Source organism: Bombus bifarius, unplaced genomic scaffold, assembly GCF_011952205.1.
Source record: "Bombus bifarius isolate JDL3187 unplaced genomic scaffold, Bbif_JDL3187 scf7180000007966, whole genome shotgun sequence".
Lineage (NCBI taxonomy): Eukaryota > Metazoa > Arthropoda > Insecta > Hymenoptera > Apidae > Bombus > Bombus bifarius.
Genome location: NW_022884352.1, coordinates 100,572 through 114,333, shown reverse-complemented (window position 1 = coordinate 114,333; position 13,762 = coordinate 100,572). Strand labels below are relative to the sequence as shown.

General features: G+C 46.8%; 1 protein-coding gene across 2 annotated transcripts in view; it reads right to left on the bottom strand.

Moving 5' to 3' along the window:
* Window positions 1-13,485, bottom strand: part of LOC117204332 (homeobox protein aristaless-like) — a 35,063-nt gene extending 21,578 nt beyond the window's left edge. The window contains exon 1 of one of the 2 annotated variants that reach the window (XM_033441623.1): window positions 12,884-13,485. In XM_033441623.1, the coding sequence (XP_033297514.1) occupies window positions 12,884-13,129 (246 nt within the window). In that variant the 5' untranslated portion in view covers window positions 13,130-13,485. The remainder of the gene's footprint in view (window positions 1-12,883) is intronic. The other variant, XM_033441613.1, reaches the window with a different exon arrangement.
* Between the last annotated feature and the right edge of the window lie 277 nt (window positions 13,486-13,762).

The window sequence follows — 13,762 nt, the reverse complement described above, 5'->3', positions numbered from 1 at the left end:
ATTCCAATCTCTTACAGTCCCCATTTTCCACTCGATCGCATCTTTCTACTCTGCAAAAAATTCTCAGGTCTTTTCGTCCTTTGAAACAACGTTCAAGGATTGCATGGTAATTGTAATCGTAAACATAATGTTTTAGCGAATAGACGCTTGTAACACACACGTTGAAATCAACTCTTATCCGTCGCAAACACGATGAGATCGTAATCCATCAGCATCGTGGAAACGATCCACGGAGATGGCAACAAACTTCGATCGTTACTAACCACCAAAGCTATTGTGTGCAAGTCCCAAGATGCTCCGGTAGATACAGGAAACGGGCGAGTACCACAATTGTGTGTGTACCGCTCGATAAGGATCGTCGTGGCTACAGTCAGAGAATGGTAGTGGTGGTAGTTGTCATCGTTTGCGGCGACATGCGTCCTTTTAATCGCGTTCCGAAAGCCTGCCGAGCGCATCGAGGCGACAACCTGCATGACCCTTGCATTCTACGCGAGGTCCCGCGACAGCGGAATAATTAGTCAGGGTAGCCGTGAATCGTCGTTAAGTGTACACGACGCAGGATATCCTCTATAGCCGTAGTATACGCAGGTCGAGCGCGATCTCTGTCGTACACGCGTGTCTCTGGTACACACGCGCGACAATTAGATACGATCTTAGAATTGCCGTGCGAATCGTTTCTAGATAATTACGATGTAAAATTCCTGAACGAGCGTTCTCGACGAATCGTTTATCGGAAAAATATTTTTAGGCAGAAAACTCTGGTGGTCCGTGCTCGCGGTGGTTGATCGTGATCCGTAGAAATCGGCCGGACGTAGCAAAAATTCTCCCAACAACAGAAGTTTCCGATTCCAATTCCATCTCTCTGCCGCAGTTCCTTTTCTTTAATCTTCTCCCGCGGGCAACTTCTTCTCTCCTGCTTCGTGGAACCCGGGAGGATTAACCCGTCACAGATTCGGTGGAGGCCCAGGGACCAATTTAGCCTCTCTCTCTCCATTTCGGCCTGCCGGTGTCTTTCTCTCGTCGACAGGCCGCTCTACCACGGGCTTTCAACGAACCCGGGTGTCGGGTTCTCGGAGTTTCACGGTGGTTTTCGTGGCGCTATCCTACTGCTATCTGGAGCCACGGTAATGTGCTTGCCTTGTCCCCGATTAATCCGAGTCCTCAGGACCACTCTCGACTACAGATATGTGCACGTCCTTCGACAGTGGCGGTCAAAACGTCGCTTCGAATCTTTTTTCGTAGCCGGCCACCGCTGCACAGGAATTCAACGATCCTCGGGTGTACTTCGAATTTGCCGGATTTTCGGCACAATGTAATTTTCTTCGTCGACGGGACAAACGACCGATTGCCATCGAACGCAGAACGATAGACCGCGGCGAGTTTCTCGATTTTTCCCCTCTTCCTCCCGTTTCCTCGTCCCTGCTAGTTTCTCCAGCTGCGGGTTATCCAGCATTTTCTAAATACGAACGCGTACAAGAGAAAGAGAGAGAGAGAGAGAGAGAGAGAGGAAAATACGAGGAAGGAGTTGGATCATCGAAACACGCCAGTTTCTACGACGGAGGTCCCCGAGGAGGAAGACGGTTATGGGTGCCGCGTCCTGCGGTGTCGCGTCGTTTTCGCCCCACCTCGTAGGATCATCGGATGTTATCTGTGACGTGGAATGTCGCCGTAGGTACGAAATACAAATAAGGTCTCATGGTGTCCACACTTCGAATTAGGATCGAGAACCTTTTTTTAGATGTTATCTGAGATTGGCGCACGCTGTGGAGCCACGTGCCCATTCGTAGCGACGCATTCTTCATTGGTGCCCGTCGAAAAGCTCTAATTAGTCGGTATGTCCCGAGACCAGATTCAAATTTGAATTTTCCCTTCTAATTTGGAGATTTAGAAAGTATCGTCGGTTGCGCGCAACGTAAAAACCAGCGAACATATAGAAATGGTGTAATTAAGTGATCGGCTTGATAAGTAACGCGTTGAACTCGAGCGTCCGTTTGTCAGAAGAGTTTTGCACCCGTGTAAAAACAAGCTGGCCGCATTATACTATGTAGGTAGTTTCCTCCGTTAATGCAAACGTCGATTGGCAACGTTCATCGAACATAGTCACGCGAGCAATTAGAGTAGAAGAAGTTTATTCCGGTCGCGATGCACGATTCTCCGTATCTTGACATTCCACGATGACTTCTGAGAATGCGATCGTTTAGCGGGCATATGGGAGCAATTCATCGAGACAACGCATTCCGCTGTCTAATCCGTTTAACATAAAGCCGCCGTCCTCGTCCCGCCTCTTCTTCTGCGCCTTTTTTTTTTACCAAAGAATCCGCGCGCGACGAGTCAATCCTCTCGGTCCCAGGGGAACGTTCGGTTCGCGACAACAGAAACCACCACCCGATGGGTGGTCAACGAATTCTCCAACCGCTCGAGACGGAACGGCCGGCTATATAACGAGTAGAGAGATGGGCCTCGAAGTCGAAAGGTTGTGTTTTCTAGCGGTCATCGAAACGTGCCACGAATCCTTCCTCTCTTGCTCCTTCTTTTCCGCCTCATTTTTTTTTTTTTTTTTTTTCAAACATCGTCAACCTCCTCGTTGCTCATTCGTTGCTCGTTGCTCGCCTCTCACCACGCTTTTGTCTTTTATCCGGACGAAAAAACAGGCACAAGGTGAAATTGCAATTTTCGCAATTGGTTTTTAACGTAGTCTGGTCGAATTAGGGTCGCGGACTCCGCTCTCGATAATAATAATAGTAGCAACGATAATAATAACAATAATAGCAATAATAAGCGCGACAAAAGTAACAATAATAATACGGCCATTTTTCGAATTACTCACCTTACGAGACTATCTCTTTCTACTATCTTTCGCAACGTAGTCGCGCACGAAGCACACTTTTACAACTTATCACCGTTTCACACTAGCAAATAGTGCTTTGTCCCCGACATTATTCTTCCATTCTGTCGTTGAACGCATCGGTGCACACCGTCGTCGTCGGTGCCCAAAGCCGTCCCGGCGTGTTATTATATTACGTTGAGTCATGGTGCTCGTTCGTTCGTTCGCACGTTATTCGAAGAAATTGTGCACGATTTTGAAATGTTTCCTCTCGACTCGTAAATAGCCGCACTCGATTCGGATCGGCGTCGAGCCGTTTTTGCGCGATGCTCGAGCGACGGAAGCACTTAATGCATCATTTCTGGCGACACTCGAGCACCGATTTCTTTTTCCGATCGGGACTGTCGTTCCCCGAGTGGGAAGACGTCCATAAAAGTCCGCACAGGTGTTCGACCTAAACATGGCAACCTTCGAGGAATCGACTAAAGTTTCTTCGTCCGTGTCGGAACCTTATAGGATCGAAGCCGCGCGCGGATTCCCCAACTGTCAACTGTACGCCGCGGCTAGGCAGGCAAGAAAGTCTGGAAGATTATCGGGTTGCCGATCATCGGTTGCCTTCCGATCTTCTGTTCTCGTAGCTGCCGTTCGGTTCATGAATTAAAGAGGGAGGCGCGCGCCATCGGCGATGACACGCTGCCTACCTCGCGCTTTTTGCCCGCCTTTCGTACGCTCCGATTTCCACTTGGACGAGCCGTAAGATCGACCACGGCGTCGTTTTGCGGTAATTGTTCCCTCGACTCGAGCTACCCGCTCGATCGTCTTCTCATTGCCCGTTGGTGCCATTAAAAGCTTTTCAGCCACGTCCCTCACGACTTCTGTCCCTCGTATATTTCCTTTCATTCTTCTCTCCTCTAGCTTTATCTCTCTCTCTCTCTCTCTCTCTTCTTCTGTATCCTTTGCCTTCTATTTGCTTCTTTCTTCAGATGGACCGTCCACTTTTTGTCCACGAGCACACATCCTGATTGGTAGTTCCCTGATGAAGACGTCCGCTCGTACGGTCACATGCTCGACAAAACTAGCGATACCTTTAATCCGGTTACCCACTCCGTTTCACATCCGGACATGTATACCTTGTTCCAAGAAATCGGAAATTGCAAGTGAGACGCGCTGATATATTTTTCTACTTTTCGATGGTCGACCTGCCGTGTTCGTATTCTTTTTCCAGGAAAGAGAAAAATCTCGACAGATATACGCGTAGACATTTTATACCTTTTGGTCGATGGTTCGATCGACTTCCTGCGGGGCGAGTATGCACGCGGAAGTGATAAGAAAGCTGCTTTGGCTCGTAAATAGAAACGATATCTCGTTTCATCGCGTTGTAATTACGCGCAGTTATTATCATGGAGAAAGAGCAAGATAGATTGGTAGATATACAGATAGATAGATAGATAGATAGATAGCGAGAGAGAAAAAGAGAGAGAGAGAGAGAGAGAAGAGAACGTACTTCTCGTGCGCGTTCCCCAATTCGATAATTGCGAATTATGCGTACCTTTGGTCAAAGTGCTGCCCTTCTGTGCAGCGTCCGTAAATCAATATGTTTATCGTATGCAGGAAACTGGCACGTGTGAACTGGCTCTAGGCCTCGGTTACTCGTAACACCTTGTTTTCATCGATTCATCGAACGATTTATGCATTTACATATTCAACATTAGAAATGATAATCTCGCTCGCTTCCCGCGAGGCACAGACCGCGACACCGTTTTTACAGCTTTCAATTTGCATGCGCGCATTCTATATTGAATACAGTGTTGCTGAGATAATAAAATTAGCATACGTTACCAAAGAACGTTGCAAATTGCAAATAGCGATGTCGTGCAAAACGACTGAACGAGTCAGCTGTTTTTGCAGCAGCAACCGTAACTAGTATGGAAACGAGTCGTTGGAAAACAATTTCTTTGAGTTCGAGGTGTCGTTTCGCCCCGCCGGATAAAATACGACCGAACGGAACGGACGGTATTAATTTTATCCCATCTGGACTCGCCGTGGTTTTTCCAAAGGGGCGTGTTCCGAGGTCGCATTAGCTAGAGGAAAACACCTGTACGATTACGGAAAGGCTAGACTACCACGTTTAAACTCAATTAGCCACAAAATTTCATTTCCTCTGCTTGTCATCGTCCTACGCGCAGGCTTCGTTCACATGCATGGCTGCATTCCACGAGCTAGCCAGCAACGAAGCTAAAGAACAGAAAAGGAGTCGAACATCTTGGAACACGGATGTTTGTTAATGGAAGGAACGCAGCTGCCCGTGAAGAAAGGTGTGCGATGAACCCTGACCTTCCCCTGTCCGATCTGACTGACACTGACTTTACAATTAATGAAACGAGCGCGACGGATCCTCGAAAACTGATCGATACACTTTCGCTGGTTAATTAAATTTAGCGCCAGCAAAAACTTACTTGGGATTAACGTTGAAGAAAGAAAACGATAGTTGCATTAATATTCGCGAGTACGCAGGATCGAAATTGAATTACCGAGAACGATTACGTGTTGAAGGAGTGACGGGATATACGCGAAACGATGGAGGAAAAGGGGGACACGGGATGCAGAAGAAAAAAAAGAGAGGAAAGGGCGCGCGTATCGGCCTCGTGGGCTGCATCCGTATGATATGCAACGGTATGCGTGCACGATTCGGTGCCCGAGGGCATACTTTTAATTTCGCGGGGCCCATTACGAAAAGTGATATGCACCATTCGGAAATAAATAGCCAGCAGCGAACTCACGTGCTTTTTGTAATGAGCCGAAGCAAGTTGCGAGCGGACAACGAGAGGGGGATAGCGAGGAAAATGAGCGCAGGTATGGTGGCAGGTAGTGGTTATCTCTCGAGTGAGCTCCCAGTTAATGACAACCCCTGGTCCAAGCCTCTGCCCTGCCTATCCCATGTATATCAGCTGTCTCTACCATTTCGCATCTTCTTACGACCAAGTTTCGTGATTTCGTTTAGCGATTTCGCATCGCTGCCTCGCCATCACCCAACCACCGTTTCACCCTTGCTTCCCCTCTCGCCTCGTCTATACCGTTCACCACCGACTTATCTAAATTCGCTTAATGCCTTCGATATCTGCGTTATATTGCCAAGGTACTACACCGAGTGCAACTCCAGATAGATATAACGCTCGATGCGTTCGACGTAATTAAAAGTTAGCCACGACGCGTTTCTAGATTGGCAAGCAGACGCCAATTCAGACGCATTCCAGCCGATTTCAACCGACGCCGAGGCACCCGGCCGATAGAATCGCGCGAACCCGTTCCACCGGCTAAAATTAATCGAAGCCTTAAATAACACGGTTTTACGACATGGAAATGTATAGTGTCGCGACTGAGTCGACCGATGCCATAAAGCAATTTGTCGCGAAACGGCCATGGTTTTCCTATTTTTCTCTCTTCTCATCCCGCTCTCGCCCGCCATACGCGTTCATCGCGAGTACGATCGTCGCCGGACGACATTAAACCGATGTATCCTCTTACGACGCGATCAACGTCAGCCTCGTACGTAGCTAGACGAGCCGTCGTTCGCGGGAAGTTATGCAAAGTAATCGATAAAAGACAAACGTGTCGTAACGAACACGGATTATGGTTATCGTCTAACGATATTGCCGGTATTTTAATAATATCGTTTGAATAGCACAATCGCCACGGGTGACACGTTGCTGACGATAATTCATTTAATAACTTATAATACGCACCGGCAGCGGTTGCCAGCTGAAAGCGAGCATTTTTCAGCCACGCTAGATTATTAATCGACTAGAATAGGGGTAGAGAGGCACGCGGTTTAATCGAGTATTCCATCAAGTTGGCGTAACGCTTACCGACGTACACTTATACATTTATGTATATTTGTCTGCAAACGAAGATAGCGCCCGCATATCCTCGCCAGTTTTTCCGCAGGTGGACGGGATGGACGGTTAACGAAACGGAACCTGCATCGTGCACTCTTTGCCGGACACTGCAAGCCGAACCAAGCCGAATCATCCTCTGACTTTCAACACTCCGCTTAGCATCTAATAATCGCGTCTACCTGTATCGCCACTCTGTATTTTCCGTTTCTCCTTCGTAATATTACATCTCACCACGTTATCGGGGCTGGTATTTTTCTTCCGTTATTTTTTTTTCTTCGACGCGTCACTTCGTTTTAATACAAACGAACGTACAGACGGTGCAATAAAAAACGCGCACTGAAACACGCTCGCAATCCTATCCGCCTACCTTTTTGGTACACCTTTTGCAGGAAATCGGTCAATTTATCGGCAAACAAAATACTCGCTGCTCTGAATAAATTTGCACGCGATTAAGCGGCTTTCGATTTAGCGCTAGAGACGAACCGAGAGGAGGGAGAATTTGTGTCAGCGGAATTTTTTTTTGCTACCTGAACTAATAAACTCGATTAGTTGATGTGTCAGGATTCTACGTATTTTAATTCACGTTATTTATATAGACTGTGATGTCTCTCAAAACGTTGGGGTCAAACTCGAGGAACGTGTAACATATCTTGTTCGTTGTAAATAAAAAAGCCTGAATAAATATGTAACAAGTACTATGTGTTAAGTATAAATATCGTTTGCTACAGAGTTACGTGTATAGGTAATATATACGCATACATATACACACACTTTGTCTATATGTATATAATCTGTTTAAAGTCTGCTGCACGTGTCTTTCATCAAAGTAGGCATATTTTATTAAAGAGCGTGCTTCAATGAATGAATTTACCTCATTAGAATCGAAGATCTCTCAACGAATGCGTGATTACATGAAAAAATAGGCGGCGATTACGTTGAGCACACGTAACAGACAGAGGATAAACGATGCATAATCGATGAAAATTTCCTCTGTCGTCGAATCTGCTGATTAAACCTACCATTTGCTCGAGACTTTGCGCACGTTTCGGCGAGTACCATATTACTCGTCGCGTTTGATCTCAGCTTCTTGAAACGGCTTGTATAACTCGATTGTCTGTTTGATCGTCGATAATGGTTCACGGCGTTGATTGGATGTTTCGACACGGACCCGAGGAGTAAAAAACGAAGGAGCCGTATCTGTCCGTAGTTTATTTGTTGATTTGGTTCGGTTGGCTGCCGCTGTCCGGGGTCAATCTACTGTAATCGAGGAGGAGGTACCGAGGGATTTACGAAGATGCACGCGATAATGAGTTCCTGTTAACGCTATCGACGCTTTGGTCGAGATACAAACGTGGTAACAATAATTGTTGCGGTCGACGGTGAGTACGCGCAAGGGAGAAAAACCCTGTGATCGTTCGAGCATGGAGAACAGCTTTATAGTGGCGTGAATTATTTACTCTCGCTGTTTTTCCATCCGATTATTATCCGCTGTTAGCGCAATGCGTAAAATACTCGTCAAGTTTCGCGAACTAGCAATACTACGTTAATTAGAGCATAAACTTATTAAAACCAGGCCGAGCGTACGCGGATTAAGCGTATAATTGTTGGACGAAAGGAACGGCTATGTCGGTCATCCAAGCATCCTCTCGTTAGCATAGTATCAGGAAAAGAACGGTACGTGTGTGTTCCTTAATACGAATCAGCAAATATTGCCTGTAGCTATACTGTATCTGCTATAAACAGTACCGAAAGGAAGTAAAGACGATAAATAACACGACGAGGTATCGTAAGGTGAACGTAAAGCCATTATCCATTTGGATATTCGTATACTATATATGTACTGTATACTAAATATATACCCACGTACTTTTTCGAACATCGTTCGAATCCGTACAAATTAGTATTCGCTATGACAGCCTATTATATTCCTCGAATTTGTCACCTCGCGTCTTATTTCTTTCCTGAAAGCGACAAACATGTATATGGATGGCACTGTTCGCAGGAAGTGGAGGTAAAGACGACGGACCAGTTGATGAATATCTCGACGAAGGCGTCTCTACAGAACTTCTCGAAGAGTGGAAAACGCGTATGCAATGATGTGCAAATGACAGTGGAGCCTGTTTAGAATTTAGATGGTGAGCACGATAAAATTGTTATAGCTTGTTAATAAACCGGTTATTTAATAGCCGAAGTAATATAAAATAGAACGGTCTTGGTTTTTATGCCGAGCTACTGCACGCCTAACAAGGCAAATGAAATCGTTAGACAACGAGTTTCAACACGGAGACTCAGGACAAGTCATTCAACGCGTATCTAATCGTCGCGATAATCGAATTACCGATCAACAATAATGTCGAATCAACTTTAAAACGGAGATTTCCGTTTTTCTATTTTAAGCGAAGGAGAGAAACTCATTATCGCCTCATTGAGTTTCCCCTCTTTATGCTATCTCAGCGAACGACAACCCGCGTACCGTTAAGAAAGTATGATGGCGTATAATGGTGTAACCGAACGATGTAAATGTCGTAAAGAAAACGGCCAGCGGAAAAAGAAATCGGTTTTGAACGACGATGCTGTGCGATGGCACGTTCGACTCCGCCACTGACGCGCTTTTTCGACGAACAAGGGCCCGGAACGCGGTTACCCATCCGATTGTAAACTCGTAAACGGTAGTGGTCGCTTCGGGAACCGGAAGTGACGCAGTCTGGTAAATGGCAGTTATCGATAGCTTGTAGTTAAGTTCGATGCGCGCGTTTCGCCCCGACGCCAAGACGAAGAGAGAGAAAGAGAACGCCAGAGTTACGCCAGAATACTGAAAACCGAACAAAAGTGGTCGCAACTGAATGGCAACCGAACGAATCACCCTCTCCTAAATAATAGGGCGGTCGACCAAGCCGTAAACCTTTTACAACCCCTGGTCAATCATTTCTTTTTCCCCGCCTGTTTTCTTCTATTCCTCTATTCCGCTCCAGTTGCTTTATCTCTGCCGGTTTCCTCTCGTAGACCCGACGTCGCGGTACGCATCGTTTTTCTCTTTAGCCTCGTTCGAAACGGCGTTCGCCATATCGAAAAATGTGTTTTCACTGGAAATTTAATAATCCGCTAGCTCGTAAATTCGCTCGTTAATGCCTGTCATTGGCGTCGCGTTCGTTTGCCGGATTCGTGCAACATCCGCGAGGTAGTATGTGATTACAAGCGTGGCTGTACTACATTATCGTCACCGGTAATTACCACGAATAAGGCATAACGATTATTATCGTTTGCCGATTAATGCGCCTGATTTCTGAACGCTCTTATCGTAGCCGCAATTTGTATATTCAGAATATTGCCGTTTCTCGATTAATAAGCGAGCGGGAATTATCGGCTCGAACAGCAGAAAAACAACGTTCCCGGTCCCGCCTAGCTTTCCCTGACGTTTGAGTCACGAACCAGCCGAAGCAACTCCTTCGCTAGAAAGAATGTTCTTCCGTAACGTAATCAAGGCGGCGGCAGCTCGAAACATCTACGGAAAATCACATTGGAAATTCGATTTACCGTGGATATCGTACTACGATTTCAAACGAGTATCCAATTACCCGGGTTTTCTGGTAATCAATGGGAGCAAAAAACGATTTCCAGCAACGTCCAAATACGTTATCGACCGTGCCCAGGCCGAGCGTTAAATTCACGCTATCCGAGATTTCGAAATGCTGATCCCTCGGCCACTCGTGCAAAACAGTAGGATGCATGTGTACGGTGGTAAGAACGATGATGTGTGCGTGCGTTGAGAAAGCTCGAGCGTACCGAGCCTCTCTCACGGTTTGCATGGTTATTTGCGGTTTGCAAAAACGCCCGTTGCAAATCTCTTTAATTACTCTCGTACCTTCGCGGTGCTTGCAAAAGGATTTCACGAGCTCTTCGTTGGTAATTAACCAAATTTAACGCTCTCCTGCTCCACTTCCGTCTGGTCTCTCTCGAATCACGTTGCGCAACGAGATTTCGCGACGTCGCCGACAATGTCGATAATGAAAGGCGTTCAACCGATTGACGAGAATCGCGCGATTTCCTCGTCGTTAGAAATATATCTTTCGTTAAATGGAACGTGTAGCGGTGGCATATATCGTTTCTCGTTCCCGCGATTATCGTGCCGGCTAGGATAGGCACGATGCGAAACGATATCGCGGTAAACGCAGAAAGACAAGCGGCGATATGCGTAGACGGTTGGAGCGAGTACGGCGGTGAAGGTGGCCACCGCACGAGGATCGGTAGGATGCTTTTAGCCAGCACAGGGACGACAAGTTATTTATTGTTGCTATCTGCTCGTCCCGCGACAGCCAAAGAGCCCACCGGTTCGTGGTAGTGCAGGTACGGGAACCTCTCAATCCTTCTCTTATTAAAACCTGCCCTCGCTATCGGAACTTATACTTTAGTACTGGCAAGCAGTAGGTACAGTCACTCATAGAAGTTGTTAGAAGCTGAACCGTCGTTCTTCGTTTCGATTCTGTTCGCGTACAGCTCGAGCCAGCAAATTGAAGCTTCCGCGAAGAGCTGCTGTCAAAAATGGCACGATAACGGGAAGTAAACGAAAGCACGAGAATGTAGGCGTCGAAAATGTCGCTTTTGCACGGTCAACCAGGAAGTTTGTTCTTCGTTATCCCAGCCAAGGATCTCGAAAGTCCGTAAACGGACGTCGATGGAAACCGGAAGGAGCTTCGACCGCGGAAATTTATGGCCGAACACAGGGGCGGAGGAGGAGGAAAGAGCGTACTTAACCAGAATAGGAAGAAAGCAGGATGTAAAAGCAAGTACGAGAGCGTAGAAGAGACAGAGTGGGAAGAGGAGGAAAATTTTAAGAAACGTTCAGAACGCGGGGAAGAAATTATGTGTGGAGAAGAGACGAGCGAGAATTCGGCGGGTTAAATGCGAAGACTATACGGCAAGAGCCATTACGCTAATGGGACGACCGAGCCGAGAAAGCTGGTCTCTATCAGCTTGCCGAAAGGACAAGAGGCGGGTAGGAGGGCAAAGAGGCACCGGATGAAAGAGGTAGAACGAGAACCACTGGCGGAGAACGTGCTAAAGAACGCATTACTCATAATCTCACCGAAGGGCGAGCTAATCACGTCATAAAAAAACCGCAGCACAATTGTTCTTCGGTTCTCGCATCGCAGCTACATCCTTACTTCGATGTATCTGAATTTTATTCGCAACGTTTGCGGGAATTTGCCGCGACAATTGTTCTTCCGTGTCATAATTATTTCGTGGTCTATCTATCGTTCGATTTCTTCAGGTTAGACTCTACGATAATTCATTCTCGACACGGTGACTGTTTGACAAATTGTCATCTACATGCCACGTATTTATATTGTATTGTTGCTTATCGTCCGATCTACGTATAAAAGTATAGCGCTCCCGTAATTTATTACGCTTAGACGGAAATTGTCACAGGAGTAGGATAACGATCGCTCTAAGGCTGTAATTGCCAGTTCTCGGAACAAGAAAGCACACTGCAAACGGACAACGAGTGTTTGTGAATGAAGGCAATTAGGAAGGAAAGCGTTGTCTGGCCGAGAAGAGCCAAGTCCGACGGTAAAAGACCGCCTTTCTCTTTGCTCTGGATATACGCGAATATGATTTACCTTTCCGTCACGTCAAACCGATAAACGTTACAAGAACGTTGCGTTAGCAAGGGTAATGAGCAAACAATATCTCATTGAGCATAGAGTTACGTAAGTAGATAAATGTTGTACGATAAAGTTTAAGTAAAGATCCTTGTCGTAAACGAGTCGCGTCGTATTAATTAACCAAATATCGAAATACAAATGTACGTCTGTTGTTGTACGAAATACGTAATTGGTGGATCGCAGGGATAGGTAGTTAGAATGCTGAGTTATCGAGCCGTAAAACCGAATGGTATTTTAACGGGCGGGGTATGTCGTAATAAACGCGAACGTAAAGTTTCATTATCGCGTTTCCCGCGGTTTACGTTCGTCGGTATTGTAGTCCGCGATAAATTTCATTAAGGCGTAAATCGACTATACAAACGCGAAACGAGGAAACGGGTAAACGAGCAGATGAGAAAACGAAGAAGTAAGCTCTGACGATAGTAGACGATAAAAGGAGATAACGAAGCAATGGGAGAAGATAAGAAAAAGAAAACGGTGCGGTAACGGAGTTTACCAACCTTGATGCGTCGACAGGGTTGTTCTGGTTGAGGCCGATCACCTCGATTGGTCTTCTCGAACACAGTTGTCGAACAAAATAGAAACACTTGACTATCGCACAGCTCGTCCACGACTACGACTGACGTTCGTTCACGCACCTTGAGGTCCACGGATAAAGTCACCGGCGAATCTTCCTGATATCGCGATGACGACAACTCGACAACAGCACGACGAATCGGCGACAGTCGGTACGAAATGGAAAGCATGGACGCGGACGCGCATGGAAAACGAGGCGAACGGGGAAAGAGAAGAAATAGGAAAAGATCGACGCGCACTGGAACGGCTTTGCTCGCGTTTGGAAGAAGCGAGAGGCGTACGCTGCGGCTGCGCGAACCGGTGTGTGGGGCCGTTTCCTCGGTCGGATAGCTGGATGGAAGAGACGGCAAGGTAACTTCCCCCACTGTGTCCGGAACTTTCAAATGGTTCGCGCTGGTGCTGGTGCTGGTACACGTCCACCTTGCCGTGGGTCGTTGGGTGAACCAGTCGTTTTGAAACGCCCGCCTTCGAATCGCGACCCGCCTCGACTCTCCTCGCACAGCCAATCCTAACAGAGTGCACCGGCGCCAATCGACGTTGTTCTATGGCTACGCCTTCTCTTCTCTCCTCTTTTCTTTTCTCTCGCTTTCTCCTTTTCTCTTTGCTCTTTACCTTCCCCTGCAACGTGCCACGACTCTTCTTTTACCTCGTCCACAGACCAAATCCCAAAGGTTCCCCGAGCCCGGTTGAAAATGGCAACCGGACCATTTCCTCTTCGATATTTCGCTCGATCGTTTCAAATACGCGCCAATGAGCCGAAGAGAGGAGCGCGAGATAAGAAAGAAGCGATCTAAGTCGAAGAT